Source organism: Pteronotus mesoamericanus, unplaced genomic scaffold, assembly GCF_021234165.1.
Source record: "Pteronotus mesoamericanus isolate MK-2021 breed Mesoamerican mustached bat unplaced genomic scaffold, CSHL_Meso_final scaffold_99, whole genome shotgun sequence".
Taxonomy (NCBI): Eukaryota; Metazoa; Chordata; class Mammalia; order Chiroptera; family Mormoopidae; genus Pteronotus; species Pteronotus mesoamericanus.
The window spans coordinates 4,312,760-4,332,043 of NW_026555330.1; the positions used below are offsets into that span (position 1 = coordinate 4,312,760).

Sequence of the window (19,284 nt, forward strand, 5' to 3'; positions counted from 1 at the left end):
TTATAAAATTTGGGGAAAAGGAAGAGATAGCTGAAGAGGAATATAATAAAACTTTGCTTTGTGAAGCACTGTACAAAACTGAACCCAGAGTCTCTTCAAAGAAACCTACAGTGAAAATTCTACATTAATCCTCAAAGCCTTCAGAGGGGAAACATAAACACTAGTAAGTGTAAAAGCTGGCCCTAAAGAATCTAGTAATACATACAGGGTCCAGTAGAAGTAAGGCTTGCTTGAGTGTGGTAGGTAGGGTACATGAATGTCTCACATGACATGAACAGCAATTTGAACATTTCACTTAAAATGTCATATGGCATGCTTTAGTGTGATGCTTTTATGTTATAGAACTACATACTTATGATTCTACAGCAAAGGATTTTGTAATAAAAAAGGGGCATTATTTATGCCGGACTCTGTATATTGTTATAAAGTATCTATTCCCAAATATTTTTCCAATTTGATAATACCTTGTTTTCTAATATCTTCATTTGTTTATCTTTTTTTACAACTTCACATTCAATGCTTCGAACCTAAAAAAAATAATATTTAACATCAGATTTAAAATGTTAACATATTTTCTACATATCTTTTAGAAATGGAATTATAAAGCTTAGTCTTTTCTTTCTACAAAAGTATAGTTATCAGTACTCCCAATTTATTTCAATATGCCTTCTTTAAAAAACTGTTTTTATATTAATGTTGATCATTCTTAGCCCAGTATCACTTTGCAACATTTTATCAGTTTTCCCAATTTATATTGAATTTTTTTCTCTTGCATATAAATGTTTATAATTTCTCAACTACGCCTTTCACAGACATTTGTTAGTCTAAACCATCTAACAACCCAATGATATAAAAAGGATAGATATAATCCCCATTTTAGAAATGAGGAAACTGAGGCTCAGATAAAGTATGTACCAAAAAAACTGTCTGAAGGTAGTGGATTGGAGAAAAAAAAAAAGAGTATAATAAATTTCAATGTCAAGCAGCATATGTGAGAAATATTTGCAAACTGGATTCTTTCTGGGAAACTGTTCTAATATGTAAATTGAAATCCAACCATGGAAAGATTAAATATGCTAACAATCTGTCTTGCATTAATTAGTATTAATTAATCACTAATATTTTCTACATTAGTAAAATAAATTTACATTCTTAGTGGAGGATTTTTATCTCAAATTAAACATCAAATTCATGTTTTTCCTCATCACAAATAAGATTAGTTTTTGAAGGAGTCTCTGGTGTAGATTTTAAAGTAGTGAATTACATAGCAAGTCTTATGATTAACTTCATTTTTTTCCAGTTGAATTTAATTGACAAATATGAAACTAAAAGAAAAAAACAGCTTATGAGAGAAAAAAATATGGTGTAGCCTAAAGACTGTTAGATCAACTCCACTACTTCTTGTTATGTAGTCTTTCAAAGATTTTTACTTTTTGGAGCTCTGATTTCTTAATTCATAAAATGAGGAAAAACATACTTCTAGTTAAATAACATATTTAAAGGGCCTAAGAATGTTCTTTGGTCCACTGTAAGCCCTTAAAGATATTATAGCTCATCTCATCCTTGGACTATCTCTCAATAGTCTTACAACTTTTGAAGTGTAAGGTCAAAACTCTTAAGTATAGCTTGTGAGACCTGAATGTTCTACCCTTGTCTCTCCCCACTTTCATCTTTCCTTACTCCCTCCACTATCACCACTACCTGAAAGGTTAAACTACATCTTTCGGCCAAGATGAACTTTTTATAGTTGCTTAAATATGATGGTTCTCTCATATTTTATAAGGTACACATGTGTGTGTAACCTGGAATACTCCTCTCCCTTCCCCAGGAAGTCACCCCCTGACTTCCACAGTTGCTATTAATAATCTAAGGCTTCAAATCTTGTCATTTTTTCCAGGAAGCTTGCTTGTTCTAACTCAAGTTTGGATCAGACATCTCTTCTATGGTCTCCAACAGCATTTATAAAGAGGACCTATGTTTTGGTTTGGCCACTATCCCTTCCTATAAAGGCTTCTTTATTGTAAATTCCACGCTGATCCTGCTCAGTCCAGGAAGTTTGACAGCTTCAGAAGTGTAGTTGGACACACAGCTCAGGCATGACCAGATCATCCCCCAACCACAACCAGAGTTCTCTCCAAGGCTTTTTTTCAGAGCTTTTGAGGCTACTTTTTATAGCCTTCCAACTAATTCCACAGCTTTTCACCTCTTCCTATGCCACTCTGAAAAATTAAAAATGTCACTTCCTTAATAAAGAAGAAAACTTAATTGGATCATCATTGTCCACGAAAACAAAACAAACAAACAAACAAACAGCAAGCCAAATTCAGCACCCAGAACAGTATCTGGCAAATAGTAAATAGTGAATAATACTTGTTGAATGAAAAAACATAGTCATGGCCTTCACATCTCATTTGACCTTTTTTTGCACCATCTTCTCCCACTATATATGTTACATACTATAATCATGTTACTTAGTTTATACTATTATATTTTCATGACACTCTTCCCTAAAAACCTTCTTCCTATCCCAACTTATTAAATCATATCCACCAAGACACAACATAAACTTATTACTCAATTCATCAGTATATTCTATATTATTAAGGCATGTCTTTTATTTAGCTTAAAAATGTAAATCAACATTAAACATTGAGCACTTATAAAAGAAATTTAGAATTACACCACTATTTCTTCTAGATAAAACCATGTAAGGACAATAACCAAACTCTGCCTATATTTTAAAGGTCAATAGCCTACAACAGTCCCACAATGACTAGTTATTTATTCAACAATTTACTTCATTTTTTGGACACATGGTATTGCGATCTATTATTAAATATAACATACATTTTCCTCACTCTTGTCCAATTTACATTTAACTTCATCTTCTTTCTGCTTTAGCTCTTCTCTCACAAATTCCAGTTCATTCCTTAAAGGAAATGGAAGCGTGACATAGTAATAACATTTATTTTTTCATTGTATTCCCTTTCTGAATGTCTAAAGTGGTTGACTATGAAATTTTATTGGTTTATGTTTTCATTTGCTGGCTAATTTTTCATGCATTAATTAGGCACAATTCATCCCTGTATTTAAATTAATTTATACATTTATTTTGAAATTAACTATCTGGTTATAGTCATTTTTCTATTAGAAAACTCCTAGAAAGAAAGCAATACTTATTTAAGTCAATACTTCACTGTTTTCAGAATCATAAATCAGTCATCATTCTAAGGCATAGTCATAATTTTATTCAAATAAATTTGATACATAAACACAAATGATTTTAATGAAAAACTACATGACTGAGATAGCTACATATACATATATCCTTATAAATGTCATAGAGTATCTCTGGAAACATACACAAGAAACAGTTATACCTTTAGAGAATGAAACTGGTAACTGAGACAAAGGTAAGAAAGATAGTCTTCTTCCCCTGAGTGTTCCTTTGTCCCTTTGAATTTTGTACCATAAGCATGGACAGGGTCCAGCAGAAGTAATGCCTGCTTGAGTATGGTTGGTACGATAATAATATGGGTATACTAATTAATAGTTTCAATTGAACATTTTACCTAAAATGTCATATGGTGTGCTTGAGTGTGATATCGTTACGTTACAGGATTACATGCATATGATTTTTTAATAAAAGATTTTGTAATATAAAAGGGGCGTTATTTGTGCCGAATCCTGTATTATCCTTTTAAAAATTTAAAGGGGGAGGGGGTGGGGGAAGAGAAAGTGGGTAAAAGGGGTCAAATATATAATAATAGAAGGAAAAGAGATTTTGGGTGGTTAGCACACAATATACCAAAGGGCAGAGTCTAATAATGTACACCTGATATTTATATAATGTTATTAACCAATGTTAACCCAATAAATTTAATTTTAATTTTTTTAAATTAAAAATCCTTTTGTTGCACAATAAAAACAATGGAGCTTTGTCTCAGATGGACACTTGAAGCTTTCTAATTTTACTCTCTCATCACCACTAATATGTTTCCAGGTCTAACCTGTATGTATGGAATAGATTTCAATCACATGGAATAATTGGCCTTGTGAAAACTAAATCCAGGATATCTGCTCTTTAACTGAGTATTAAACCTTCAATTGGTATATTCTTACTTTTCCTAAATATATTTATATTTAAAGTTCTGTATATCCACAGAGTAGGTAGATGTACTAAAAAAGATACTATCCAAATAACTTGAATTACCTTAAATAAAAAACAGCCTTTCCCTACACTATGCCTTTATTTTTTTTCCTTAAAACATACAGTGCCTTATCATAGAGATTTAATCTATAAATAACAGCTAATATTAACTTCTGAATAAGAAAATTGAGCAAAAAGGGCAAAAGCCATCATAGAAGTATGATAAAAGATGACTTTCCAAATCTGGAAAATAGGAGGTTCTATGTCAGGTGGTGAGTTCAGCATTCTATTCACATTAACTCATATAGTCTCAAACAAACCTGTGAGGGAGGTATATTAGGTCAAAAGGAGAGCTCAAATAATTTAAAATAGAAGTAAGTTTTACTGACCACATTCTTTAACTAACATAAAAAAGTCATAACTCAATACTCCAGAAGTGAGTACAAACTAGAGCCCCTACACATTTGGAAATCATATAAATTGCTAATGGATTAAAAGAAAACAAAACACAAAACAGATTTATAAAATAATACAAATGAAAACACTGTATATCAAAAACCAGGTCATAGATCCTGTAAGAAAAATTACAAAAGACACAACAATTAGATTTAATAAAAAATCAGAATAACTTCTGTATGAAAAAAAAATTACCCAAAGCAAAAGAAAAACAACAGTTTGGGGAAAATCTGTGCTGTAAACAGAATAAGATAAAAGATTAATATATATTTTAAAACTTAACTACATCAGTAAGAAAACAACCAAGACTTTAAAATATTAGTGGGCAACAGGTATAAGAAATGTTATCAAGAGGAAATTCTAGCAAGCAAACATGAAAAATTCTAATGCTTACCCAAAAAATGAAAAGGAAAAATGATGAGAACAATGAGTTGTTTTTATCTGTTATATCACCAATAAATTAATGAGAATACTTGAAGCCAATTAAAACATTTGGAAACCAGTATTTTCATACAGTATTTGCTGTAATGCACGCTTACAACTGATATAACCTATTATGAAATAATTATGCCTCTGATTCAATGAATTCTACTATCAAATTCAAATTAAGGAAAAGATCTGTATGCTAAGATGTTTACTATAGTATTATTTTATAATACTGGAAAACTATAAAATGTAAAGATCCAAAAATATAAATGATTAAAATTATAAAAGTCATATCCACTTGATAGACTGGTATAAAGGCATTAAAATGGATGACTGTGAAAATGCTTAATAATGGATAATGCTTAAAATAATACTAAATATTTTCTAGTTCTCTTCTAAATTTTCTGGCACATGATTAGTGTATCTTCTTAATAAATAATATGAGAAAGTTCATGATTCTTTAAAATTAATTTCTATGTCAAATCTCACTAATTCAACACTGAGTATTAAATAGACATTACTACAACTTCATTTTTAAGCAGGATTCCAAAGCAGTAATTTAAGTCTAATTTTTACTTCATGTTATATGCAACATCAGTTTAACATACATTAACTATAACAGGTTAACAGAAAAGAATACTAAATTTTTTGTCAAAAGAGGCCCACTCATAAGTCTTGCCTTAATTGTGTTTCTGTTTCTTTCAGATTTTCTATTTGTTTCAATATCCTTTCTTCTTGCTTTTTGCTATCCTAAAGAAATAATCAATATTGTTTATATTAATTACCTTGTTTCAACAAAAATAAAATTGAAACTAATACTTAAGAGCTTTACCTGCCAGCATAAAATTCACTTAGTTATATATAAAGCAAGAGAATGGGCTAACGTCCACAGTTCCACACTACTTCTCCAAGCTTTAATTACTCCCCTAACAATCTCTATTCACCAGCTAACAAAACAAGTCTTATTTGCTGATCTCCAGTGATACTTTGAGACATATCCTTTGTTTATATTGCTGTGGCTTCCAAGAATGGGTTTCCATTCTTGTTACCTACAGAACTCGTAATCATTCATGTTTCAGGCTAAAATCAAGGCTATATTCTCTCTGAAGACTTCTCTTCCATCAAGGCAGAAGTGACCCTGTGACCTCAGATAACACTTTGTTCCCCCAAACAACACATACACTATTTTGTTGAAGTTATTTGAACATCTTTTCTATTGAGTTGTAAGCTCCTAAAGAGGAAGGATGATATTTTATTCATCACTGTATCCTCCACACTATCTTATACAAATTACTTAATAACTCTTGTTGAATAAATATACAAATCTTGATACTTAAAATTAGATTACCTTTATCATTGGGTAGCCTCTATATTCTGTTGCTTGTTATCACCACCTAAGATCAATATGTATTTTTTTCTTATAAAAAAAGCATCAGCCCTAAGATAATCAGACTCCTTTAGAGGTTATCTATTCTAACTCCCTAATTTTACAGGTAAGAAAACTAAGTCATGAGTACTTTTTTTTTTTTAACTCACATTAATATCTTCCTGCTGCCTACTAAGTTCTAGGGCCATTTCACTTCTTTCTTGTGCTAGTTCCTTGTTCTCCAGTGAAAGCCTGTTGCAGCTTGCAGTTAGTTCAGTATTCTTAAGCCTATTATTTAAAAAAAAGTCACACAAAAATATTTACATATAAAATTAAATGATACGAAATTTAGATCGAAATAATTTTAGAGGAAAGGAGGGAAGAGCTTGGGTTATAAATTAAGATTGGCCATTAGTTAATAATTCCTGAAGGTGGGTGATTGGTACATGCTGGTTCATTACACTATTCCCTAAATTTTGTATATGTTGAAATTTTTCTGTAAGTTTTTCAAGATGGAGTACATTTCCGCATAATCCCTACACTATACACTATAGGTATGACCTATTTTTAATTAAAATAAAGAAAACTAGGTTTAACCTTTGTGCAAACACTTAAACTTCTCTTAGAAGGTCTCAAATGTTCTAGACTGGAAGAGAGATTCCTGCTGTTTGTCGCAGCAAGGATCAATCTTAAATGAAGGAAGGGGACTGTGTGGCTCTATGAGCACCTATTATCTCCTACTGCTTTACTAATACTGGAAATTAATGAAAACGTAGAAAAAAGTTTTCATTAAAAAATGAAAGGTTGAAAAAGCAAATACACCAAGGATAACAAATTTATACTAAAGTATAATTAACTAATAGGTCCATTTATTAAAAGGGATTTAGGTTAATAGATAAATTTTACTCAGAACCCCTAAAAAAATTACTGTTGAAAAGGTATCAGAAGCAGGGAATGGGAGATGAAAAGGAAGAAACAAGATCCTGAGTAAACTGCTTACTTCCCATTTTTATCTAGAGCTGAGAAGCAACCAAAAAGAAAAAATCATGCTCACCACTAGATAGGCTATTTAAGTTTACATCTCTGTAAAAAATAACAATAATTATTTCCTCCCACTTTCTCTGAAAATTAAACTTACTATATAGGTGAATCAATCAAATAATTTATTTGGACAATGTAAGGAATGAACTTGTATTTTGTCATTGCATCAATACAAACCTATGAAATGACTTAGCATAACAAACAAAATAACTAGTTAGTACTACAAATTATTGTTTTTATGAGGAATCAAGTATCTCCAAGAGAAGTAATATATTGACCTTAAGCTATTAACTTCATGATGTACTTACTCTTTTTATGTGAATGATATATACTTGCCTTAGCAATAAAATTCATAAATTATTTTTCTTTAGAAATAAAATACAACTTTAAGTCCATTCAAATAAATATGAACATAATTTATTATTAAATACCAGAAAACTTAACAATTAAATACATAAGCTATTTTATAGAGAGATAGAAAACATACTTTGCATTTTCAAGCTCAGTCTTCAGTTCTTTAACCTGTTTTGAATACTGTTGTTCACTTATCGCAATGGTGGTTAATTGTATTTCCAAATCATGTACTTTTTCCTGGAAAATAAATGTGTATTACATCAACAAATGTTTTTACACTCTACGCAAGTAAGTCATATATTTGGCAAAAACTGGGTAAGAATATGTCAAATTTTTAAAATTTAAGTAGATTCAGTGCCATAACATTATAATTTTAAAAAATGAGCAATAACAAATCCCATCTTGATATTCTGAAGCTCAGCCAATAAAATTATATTTACATATTATAAAATATTTTTATCATTTTTACTCAACCAAGTAATTAATTTCAATTAAAATGTTATATTAAGAAGAAATACCGAGTCGCAGAAGTAAGCCCTGTTTGAGTGTGGTTGGTAGGGTAATAATATGGGCATATAAATTTATAGTTTTAATGTGAACAGTTCACCTAAATTGTAGTGCTTGAGTGTGATACTGTTATATTACAGAATTATATGCTTATGGTTTTGTAATAAAAGAGGGGCGTTATTTGTGCTGGACCCTGTATACTGGCTAATAAAATCAGTATCTTAAAAACTAAGCTGTCCATACTATTATAAAAAGATAGAGTATAATATTGTTATGCTCTAAAAATATACTTTTCAAATAAAAGATTCTAAATTATCATAAGCACTATTAAAAATTATTGTAAACTATGAACTTAATTAAGGCTAACTTGTAAATGTATCAATTAAGAAATATTTACAGCATCAAGAAATGTAATTGTAATAAGCCATGGCATTGTGTACATACCATTGACACCTTAAAAGTTCACCTTTCTCTTCCACATTATACATTATATGGAGGTTCTCCAGATGTGTTTTAAATCACTAGCATATTAAATGTAGCAGGAACACATACTTTAAAAAGGAATTTTGTGAAAAAATCTTTCACAAAGCTAATAGCCACACCATATCTATTCCATAAATCTGTACTAACAAAATATGTGAAAGAAAAATATATCCTTTTTAAACAAACCTCTCTGGTTTGGAGAAGACCAGTTAGCTCTTGTTCCGTTCCTTTTAATTCTTCAGCAATCTTCTCCAATTGTTTATTTTCATCTAAAAGCTTTTGGTTTTCTGCCTATTTAAAAAAATTAATAAACCAGACAATGAAAGCCCACACATATGCAAAATAATCAAACTGCCTAAATAAAGTTGAGGAAAAAATTATGAGTTTCTCCTTAGCTAAAATTTTTAAAAGTATATTCCAAAATTAAATATGACAAAAGCGTTTAATGGACAGAGTCCTAATATATTTTTTTATTTTTTTATTGTTCATTACAGGTGTCCCCGTTTTTCCCCCATTGATCTCCCCTGCCTTGCCGTGCCCATCCCTCGCCCCTCCCACATTCAATCCTCCACCCCTCTGCTGTCCTTGTCCTTGGTGTTCTACACTTGTTCCTCGACTTGATTCCTTCTCCATCTTTCCCCTGTTATCCCCATCCTCCCTCTCTCCCTCTGGCCACTGTCAATTATTCACTGTCAGGTTGTTCTTTATTTCCATGTCTCTGGTCCTATTTTGTTTGCTTGATTGTTTTGATTAGGTTCCACTTATAGGTGAGATCATACAGTATTTGTCTTTTACCACCTGGCTCATTTCACTTAGCATAGTAATCTCCAGTTCCATCCACACTGTCATGAAGGGTAGGAGTTCTTTCTTTCTGCTGCATAGCATTCCATTGGGTAAATGTACCACAGTTTTTTGATCCACTCATTTACTGTTGGGCACTTAGGCTGTTTCCAGCACTTGGCTATTGTAAACAATGCTGCTATGAACATTGGGGTGCATAGGTTCTTTTGAACTGGTTTCAGGATTCTTAGGGTATAATCCCAACAGTGGAATTGCTGGGTCAAAAGGTAGTTCCACTTTTAGCGTTTTGAGGAAATTCCAAACTGTTTTTCACAGTGGCTGCACCAGTCTGCATTCCCACCAACAGTGTACAAGGGTCCCCTTTTCTCCACAGCCTCACCAGGACTTCTTGCTTATTGATTTGTTTATGATGGCCATTCTGACTGATGTGAAGTGGTTTGCATCTCTCTGATGGCTAGTGACGTTGAGAGCATCCTTTCATATGTCTCTGGGCCCTGTGTATGCCCTCCTTGAAGAAGTGTCTGTTCAGGTCCTTTGCCCATTTTTTAATTGGATTGTTGTCTTTCTGGTGTGGAGTTGTATGAGTTCTTTACATATTTCGCAGAGCAAACCCTTGTCCAAGGTATCATTGTCAAATATATTTTCTCTTACAGTTGGTTCCCTTTTGATTTTGTTAATGTTTTCTTTAGCTGCACAGATACTTTTTAACTTGATGTAGTCCTTTTGTTTATTCTTTCCTTTAAGTCCCTTGCTCTAGGGGACATTTTGGTGAAAATATTGTTGCATGGAACATTTTGTGTGCTGGGAGTTTTTTAATTACTGCTTCAATGTCATCAGCTGTATCAGTCTGTTCGGGCTTTCTGTTTTTCTTCATTCAATGTTGGAAGGTTATATTTTTCTAGAAATTTGTCCATTTCATCCAGGTTCTCAAATTCCTTGGTATATAGTTCTTCATAGTAATTTCTTACAATCCTTTGTGTTTCTATGGTATCAATTGTAATTCTTCCTCTTTCATTTCTGATATTATTTATTTGGGTCCTCTCCCTTTTTTTCTTGATGAGTCTGCTTAAAGGCTTGTCGATTTTGTTTATCTTTTCAAAGAACCAGCTCCTGGATTTATTGATCCTTTGAATTATTGTTTTAGTCTCTATGTCATTTAATTCTGTTCTGATCTTGATTATTTCCTTCCTTCTACTCACTCTGAGCTTTGTTTGTTGTTGTTTCTCCAGCTCTTGAAGATGTAGGGTTAGGTTGTTTATTTGAAATGTTTCTTTTTTAGGTAGGTCTGTCTATACTGCTATGAACTTCCCTCTCAGGACTGCCTTCGCTGTGTCCCATAGGTTTTGGAATGGTGTGTGTTCATTTTCATTTGTTTCCAGAAACTTTTTGATTTCTTCTTTGATCTCATTATTGACCCATTAATTGTTTAATAGCATACTATTCAGTCTCCATGAATTTGAGTGTTTTTTAGTTTTTCCCTTGAAATTGGTTTCTTGTTTCAAGCCCTTGTGGTCAGAGAAAATGCTTGTTATGATTTCAATTTTCTTGAATTTGTTGAGGCTTGTTTTGTGTCCTATCATGTGGCCTGTCTTTGAAAATGTTCCATGTTCCATATGCGTTTGAAAAGAATGTGCATTTTACTTCTTTGGGATGAAAGGTTCTATATATATCAGTTAAGTCCATTTGATCTAATGTGTCATTCAGTTCCACAATACCCTCGTTAATGTTTTGTTTGGAAGATATACCCATTGTTGACAGTGGGGTGTTAAAATCCCCTACTATCAGTGTGTTGCTGTCTATAACTTTCTTGAAGTCCTCCAAGATTCTCCTTATATATTTGGGTGCTTCAATGTTGGGTGCATATATGTTTACAATGTTTATGTCTTTTTGATGGATTCTTCCTTTGAGTACTATGAAGTATCCTCTATGTCTCTTTTTATGGCCTTTGCTTTCAAATCTATATTGTCTGATATAAGTATTGCTATCCCAGCTTTTTTTTCCCTGTCCATTTGCTTGGAATATTTTTTCCCAGCCCTTCACTTTCAGTCTGTGTAGGTGTTTTGTTCTGAGGTGGGTTTCTTGTAGGCAGTATATGTGTGGGTTGTGCTTTCTTATCCATTCAGCTTCCCTATGTCTTTTGATTGGAGCATTTAATCCATTTACCTTTAAAGTTATTATTGACAGGTACTTATTCATTTTTTTCCCTTTGTACCTGTGTTCTTCTCTTTCTCTTTTTCTTCATCTTCTTAAAGCAGCCCCTTTAGCATATCCTGCAATGCTGGTTTGGTGGAGGTGTAGTCTTTTAGTCTTCTTTTGTCTGGGAAACTCCTTATTTTGCCTTCCATTTTAAATGAGAGCCTTGCTGGGTAGAGTCGAGTCTTGGTTGCAGTCTTTTGCTTTTCATTACTTGGACTATTTCTTGCCATTCCCTTCTGGCTTGTAGTGTCTCTGTTGAGAAATCAGCTGCTAGCCTTATCAGAGATCCCTTGTATGTTACTGCCTGTTTCACCCTTGCTGCCTTTAAGATTCTTTGTCTTTGCATTTTGCTATTTTAATTATGATGAATCTTGGAGTGGACATTTTTGGATTTATCTTGATTGGGACCTTCTGTGTCTCCTGGACTTGTGTGAATTTCTCTCTCATCAAATTAGGTTAAGTTCTCTGTCATTACTTTTTCAAACAGGTTTTCTATCACTTGCTCCTCTTCTCCTTCAGGCATCCCTATTATATGGCTATTTCTATGGTTCATGTTGTCCTGCAGCTCCCTTAACCCCTCTTCACTTTTTTTGAGTCTTTTTTCATTTTCTTGCTCTTCCTGGGAATTTTTTTCTACATTGTCATCCAGCTTGCTGATTCAATCCTCTGCTTCATCTAGCCTACTTTTAATTCCTTCTACTGTGTTCTTCAATTCAGAAATTGTATTCTTCATTTCCTCCTGGCTCTTATTGATAGTTTCTATGTCCTTTTTCATGCTGATGTAGTTCGCAGTAAGTTCCTTGTTGCTTCCCTGTAGTTCTCTGTAATTCTCACTGAGCTCATTGAGATTCCTTAAAACCATTGTTTTGAACTCAACGTCTCTCTCTGGTGATTCCTCCTTTACTTTCAATTGGGGGTTGTTTCTTTGTCTCCCCATTTTAGGGGAGATTCTTCTTCTTTGTTTCTGTTTCTCAAATAGATCTGCTTTGACTCTCTGTCTTTGTGGTGTGAACTTCTATAGTAGGAGACCTGTGGGATTCAGTGGTGCAGTCTCCTTGGTTTCCTGAACTTGATGCTCTTGGGATGCCCTTTATGCCATTTATGGGTCTCTAGATGTCACTGTGTTTTGATTGTTGTTGGGTTGTTCTTTGGTGGGTCCTTCCTTCTAGCTGGCTGACTAAGGGTCTCTCCACACACCACATCTTGTATGCTGTTGTGCAGGAGCACTGATTTTTCTTTCTGGATCTGACTCTGGTTGTATCAGATGTTGTCCCAGTCTGGCCTTAGGCAGCCTGTTCGATACTACCAGGAATCTACTGTCTGTGACCGTCTCTTTCAGTAACTAATCTCTCTGCAATCAGCAGTTAGGCTTAAGCACCACTGTTTGGAGCAGAGAATCTCCTGGAGTCAGGATATTGCCTCCCCTCAGGCTGATGCCACTGGGAGGGGAGTGCTCTGCCTGAGCAAAATGGCTCCTGCAGTATGGGGGATGACTCAGCACCAGAATCCTGGCAGCTTCTCTCTCAATTCTCTCTACAAAGCCACCATCCCCAATCTCTCCTCAGGCATCTCTAATCCACTCTTCCCCCTTCTTTCCCAGAGCCCAGAGTAAGTGGCTGCATATGAAAATTCATTCATTGTCCCTTTAAATGGCTCTCTGTGTCTCCAGTCGTCCATCTCTGGTGGAGAAACCCTGCCACTTTTCAAAGCTGGAATTCATGTGTACTTTTCAGTCTCTGGTGCTGTAGGCTGGGGAGCCCACCTTGGGGTTTAGACCCCACACTTCTCAGGGGGGTCCTTCCATCTGCTGAGATATCCCTCCAGCACTTCAGCTGCCACGCATGGGGGCCCAGCCAGCTCTCTCATATGTCCTTCACACTCCCTATCCATCATGTTGTGCTGATACTGTTTCTTCTGTCTGTCCATGGTTATAAAGCTTCTCTCCTGCTATTGTTCAGTTGTTTATTCCAGATGATTTCTCCACAATTTAGTTGCAATTTAGGAGGTTTTTGTGACTTCTACTCACTCCTCCACTATCTTGGGTCCTCTGAAATTTTCTTATTCAAAAAAATCATACAGGTCATCGAAATCAAATATATGCATAAATCACTCCAATTTATTAGCATTTATCAGTCACTCACTATCAATCCTGTTTGTCCTTATCCTGCACATTAAATGTGCTTTACTGTGACTTTCATGCAATAGCCACTGTCCTGCCTTCCTTAATTATACAGAAGTCTAATTCCTTTCACATGGTAAGTGATAAATATTTGAAGAGAATTATCATCACTCCCTAACTTTTCTCTTAACTATTTTAAATCTTTAAAATTATTATCATTCTTCCAATGAAATGGCTTTAAATTACATCATTCCATTAATATGGGTTCACTTTGTCAAGATACCATTTTAAATAAGGTGCCAAGAATTGAATTCAATGTTCTAGACAATCAAGGGTCAGCAAACACAGTCCATAGCCCATATCCACCACTGCCTATTTTTAATAAAGCTTTACTGTAATACAGCCAATCTGTTTGTTTATGTGTTATCTATACCAGTTTTGTCCTATAACAGCAAAGTTCAATTGCTGCTTCAGAGACCATATAGCTCACAAAGCATAAAAATTTACTGAAAGGATAACTGGAAATGTTATAAACAACCGTATGCACAAAAATATGACAACTTCAGTGAAATGTGTTAATTCCTTGAAAACTACAAACTACAAAAACCACCCAAGATAAAACAGGCAACCTGAGTAGTTCTATAACAATGAAAGAAATTAAATTCACAGTTTAAAATTTTGTGAAAAAAATTTTCTACATCCAGATGATTTCACTGCAGAATTTTACCAAACATTTAAAAAAGAAATAACACTAATACTACACAATCTCTCCCAGAAAACAGAAATGAAAGAAATGCTTCCCAACTCATTTTATGAGGCCAACATTAGCCTGATTCCAAAAGTAGACAACGACAGTCCAAGAAAACTGTCGACTAATAGTTGTCATGAACACAAAAACAAAAATGTTCAAAAAATATTAACAAAACAAATTCAACAACACAGAAAAAGAATAATACACCACACTAAGTGGGGTGTATCCCAGAATGCAAGGCTGGCTCAGTATTTGAAAATTAATCAATGTAACACACGATATTAATAGGATAAAGAAGAAAAAACCATATGTTCCTATCAATTGACACAGAAAAAGGATTTGACAAAATTCAACATAGGTTCATAATAAAAAGTCTCAACAAACTAAAAATAGAAGGGAACTTCTACCAAAGACCTGTAACTAGCTTACTTAATGATGTAATAATGAAAGTTCCTTCCTTAAGAATGGGACATCAAAGATGTACATGCTCATTATTCCTATTCAATGTCATACTGGAAGTCTGAACCTGTGCAGTTAGTCAAGAAAAATAATAAATATAATGTCACTATTTGCAGACAACATAATAGTCTACACAGAAAATATAGAAATTTTGTAAAACTCCTAGAACTAATGAATGAATTTAAATTTAGCAGGATTGCAGGAAACAAGATCAATGCACAAAGCAATCATAGTCCCTTCTACTAGTAAATGTTCAATTGGAAAAATATTTTTAAATACTATTTAAAATAACTTCAAGAAAAACATATTTAGGGATAAATATAATATAATATGTATGAGATCTGTAAGCTGAAATTACAAAATGCTAATGAAGGAATCAAGGAAGATCTATATAAATGGAGATAAATACCTTGTTCATGTATTAGAAGACGCAACATAATTATATATCAGTTCAACCCAACTTGATTTATAGACTTCACACAATTCTCATCACAATTCCACTAGGATTATTTTAGATATAAATAAGATTATTCTAAAATTTATATGGAAAAGTAAAGGAACCTGAATAGCTAAAACAATTTTGAAAAAGAATAATAAAGCTGGAGGAATCATACTATTCAAATCTAAGTCTTACTGAAAAGGTACAGCAATCAAGACACTAATATGATATATTGGTGAATGGATAGACAAAGAGATCAAGGAAAACAGAAACAGTCCAGAAATAGACTCAAGCAAATATGGTCAATCAATTTTTTATAAATGTGCAAAAACAACAACAGAAAAAGGAGAGTCTTTCAACAGATGGTAATGGTAGTATCACCCTGTATCAATCCAAAGTATTTAAATCTTAAATATCTCTCAAAATCATCCACTTTTCTCACTACTACTATCACCTCTGAGCCTAAGCTATAATCATTTCTCCACTGAATACTGTGATTGCCTGTCTATTTTTAACTGTTCTATCTTAATATACTGTTCTTCAGAAACAAACTCACAGACAGAGAACATTTTGATGGTTGTCAGATGGAAGGGAGGGTTTGGAGGGATGAGTGACAAAGGTGAAGTAATTAATAAGTACAAAGTGTAGTTATAGGATAGTCATGGGGATATAAAATGCAGCATAGGAAATATAATTAATAACATTGTAATAATTATATATAGTGTTAAGTACTAGATCTACTGGGGTAATCACTTCATAAGTTACAGAAATGTCTAATCACAGGGTTGTACACCTGAAAGTAATATAATATTGTACATCAACTTTAATTTAAAAATAAAAAATACTTAAAGGAAACATAAACATATGCACACACGTGTGTATCTATACATACACACGCTGTTCTCCACTCTGCAAGCCAATGAGCTGATCAAATGTAAATCTGACCAAGTCACTTCCTGCTGAAATACTTTAGAACTTCCCATTCATCTTAGGATAAAAACAAAATTCTCTTGATATGATTTTAGAGGCCATAAATTTCCAGGCTCCTATTACTTAACTCTCCAGACTCAGTTGCTATTTCCTCTACCTGTTAAGCTCTTCCCTTCCTTCTCCAGATTTCAATTCAATCTTTAATTTTAAAAAAAAAGCCTTTCCTGACCTAAGTAGCTCAAATTTTACTATACACCTCATAGCACTGTGAATGCAGGAATATGCATCCATTTACTCCCCACTGTATCCCAGAGTATAGCATAATAGGAACTCAACAAATGTTTGTTAAATGAGTATATACATTGCCTTATTTATCCTTTACACCCCCCTATCAGATATGTACTATTACTTTCTCCATTTCAAAGATGGAAAAACTGAGGCAAGTAGAGTTTAGGTAAATTGCCCTACATCATATAGCTAAGAAATGAAGAGGTGAACACCAGTCAGAGCAGGATTCTAAGGACCAAGAAAATAATTGTGCTCCATTGCTGTTGAAATATTTTTAAAAGGGTTAGACCAATCCTTGCCCATATAGGAGTAATTCCTTAGAGTAAAACAATGTTTTAGTGTACATTCATTGGACAATTATTTATAAAGTGCTTATAAAGTATCAGCCACTATGCTAAGTACTGAGGTTACAGGTAAGAGTATATAAGTTCTTGGACCTTACTGAAGGAAAAACCCATCCCACTATTTATTTACTGAGCATCTACAATGTGCTATCTACTGTGCTAAGTTAAGAGGGAGTCTGAAAAGAAATCAACAGAGACAAGAGGGAAGGGGGGGGGCAGGGAAAGGGAAGGGAAGGGGAAAGTCAAGGAACATATAGCAAGGACTCATGGACAAAACCAAAGGGGAAGAGCTGAGGGAGGGAAGGTGGGAGGGGGCAAGGGAAAGAGGTGGGGGGAAGGCAGAGACAAATGTATTTAAAAAGTAAATAAATTAATTAAAAAAATAAAAAAAATTAAAAAAAAAGAGGGAGTCTGAAGGGCAAAAAAAGCTTACATAATTGTACCAAAAATAAATTAATTTCATTTGTGATAAGTGCTATAACGGAGGAGGTTAGTGTGCCATGAGAACAGGACATACGGTCTTAACCCAAGTGTATCAGGAGAGGTTTTCTGAAGAATTGATATTTAAGGTGTGGCTGGAAGTATAAATATGCATTATCAAATTTGAAAGCAATGTAAATATTGTTATTATTTACAAGAGTTTGTACAAAAGCAATTCAATGCAGAAAGGATAAGTATTTAGAAATAATGCTTCCCCAGAGATGGAAGAATGAAGAATTACAAAATCAGGTAGACATGTGATAGGTTAAACCCAAAATCAAGTATCTGTAATCATAAACTATACTGTCTTCTGTAGCAAGCATTGGCAAATAAAACAAAATCAGCCTGAAGTTTCTGTTTTTTAATTTATTTGTTGACTGTTAGAGAGAGAAAAGAGAGAGAGAGAGAGAAACATCAATTTGTTTTTCCACTTATTTATGCATTCATTTGTTGATAGTTTTATGTGCCCTCATCAGGGATTGAACCTGCCACCTTGGCATTATCAGGATGACACCTTAACCAACTGAGCAACCTGGCCAGGGCTGCAGTTTCTTTTTGTAGGCCCTTGACATAAGACTGATCTTTACATTTTTATTAAGTTGTTAAAATTAAAAGAATAGAGAAGGAGAGGACAAGAGGAGTAGGTACAGGGACATGGAAGTGGGAGAAGAGGAAAGAATTATATTTTATATGTAGCCCACAGCCTAAAATACTTCCTATCTAGTCCTTTACAAAAAAAAGGTTACCAATTCATGCACTACACATTGAAATCAATTAAAATATAATGAAGCCTGACCCTAACGAATTCATTATTTATAACTCTACCTGCATACTAAACAGGTATGAATATATATCATACACATACTTCTCAAAATTGCAGTTTTGTGGCTCAAAGGTATACAAAACATACCAAATTTACAATCAACTACAGAGCATGCATATTTGATCTTATTTACATGTACTACCAACACATGTTCAAATAGTATAAAGATACCAAGACAATTGTCAAGATGTGTAAATATTAGCATGGATAAGAATTTGGCTCTACTATTAACCAAATGTAATTTTCTTTATATTTAGCTGAAAAAACTAGCATAAAACATCTGTAGTGTGAGAGTGAATTTGAAAAGTAATTGCTATATATTACTAAGAGAAACTAAATACTTACCAAGATTTTTTGCAATTCTTCAAGTTCTACTTCTTTGTTATACTTAAGCTTAGTCATCTCTTCTAAAATGAGCAAAGGAATATAAATATGTTAAAAGCTGGATTAAAAGACTAGGAAAGGAGAGACAAGAAATAAGAATAATACCATTTGACCCTGACTGGTACGGCTAAGTGGGTTGGGTGTTGTCCCACAAACCAGAAAAGGTCACCTGTTTGATTACCAGTCAGGGCATATAACCTGGGTTGCGGACCAGGTCCCCATCTGGGGGCTTGCAAGAAGCAACCTACTATCAATGTTTCTCTCACAAACTGATGTTTACCTCCCTCTTTTTCTCCCTCCTTTCCCCTCTCCCTAAAAATAAATAAATAATAAAACCTTTTTTTTTTTTTTTTTTTTTTAAGGAGAAAGAATAATACCATTTGAAAGGGGAAAACTAGAAGAGATGGATTAATGCAACTAGAGTACCCTAAAGCAGCAATTTCCTACTAGTGTGTCGCAAGAATTTTTAAAACATGCCAATACCTGA

General features: G+C 33.5%; 1 protein-coding gene across 1 annotated transcript in view; it reads right to left on the bottom strand.

Moving 5' to 3' along the window:
- Positions 1-19,284, bottom strand: part of SYCP1 (synaptonemal complex protein 1) — an 80,521-nt gene that overhangs the window by 25,340 nt on the left and 35,897 nt on the right. The window contains exons 15-20 of the mRNA XM_054565076.1: positions 18,759-18,820; positions 8,970-9,074; positions 7,927-8,030; positions 6,569-6,686; positions 5,712-5,782; positions 2,848-2,929 (exon numbers count right to left, since the gene is read on the bottom strand). Coding sequence (XP_054421051.1) covers positions 2,848-2,929; positions 5,712-5,782; positions 6,569-6,686; positions 7,927-8,030; positions 8,970-9,074; positions 18,759-18,820 — 542 coding nt within the window. The remainder of the gene's footprint in view (positions 1-2,847; positions 2,930-5,711; positions 5,783-6,568; positions 6,687-7,926; positions 8,031-8,969; positions 9,075-18,758; positions 18,821-19,284) is intronic.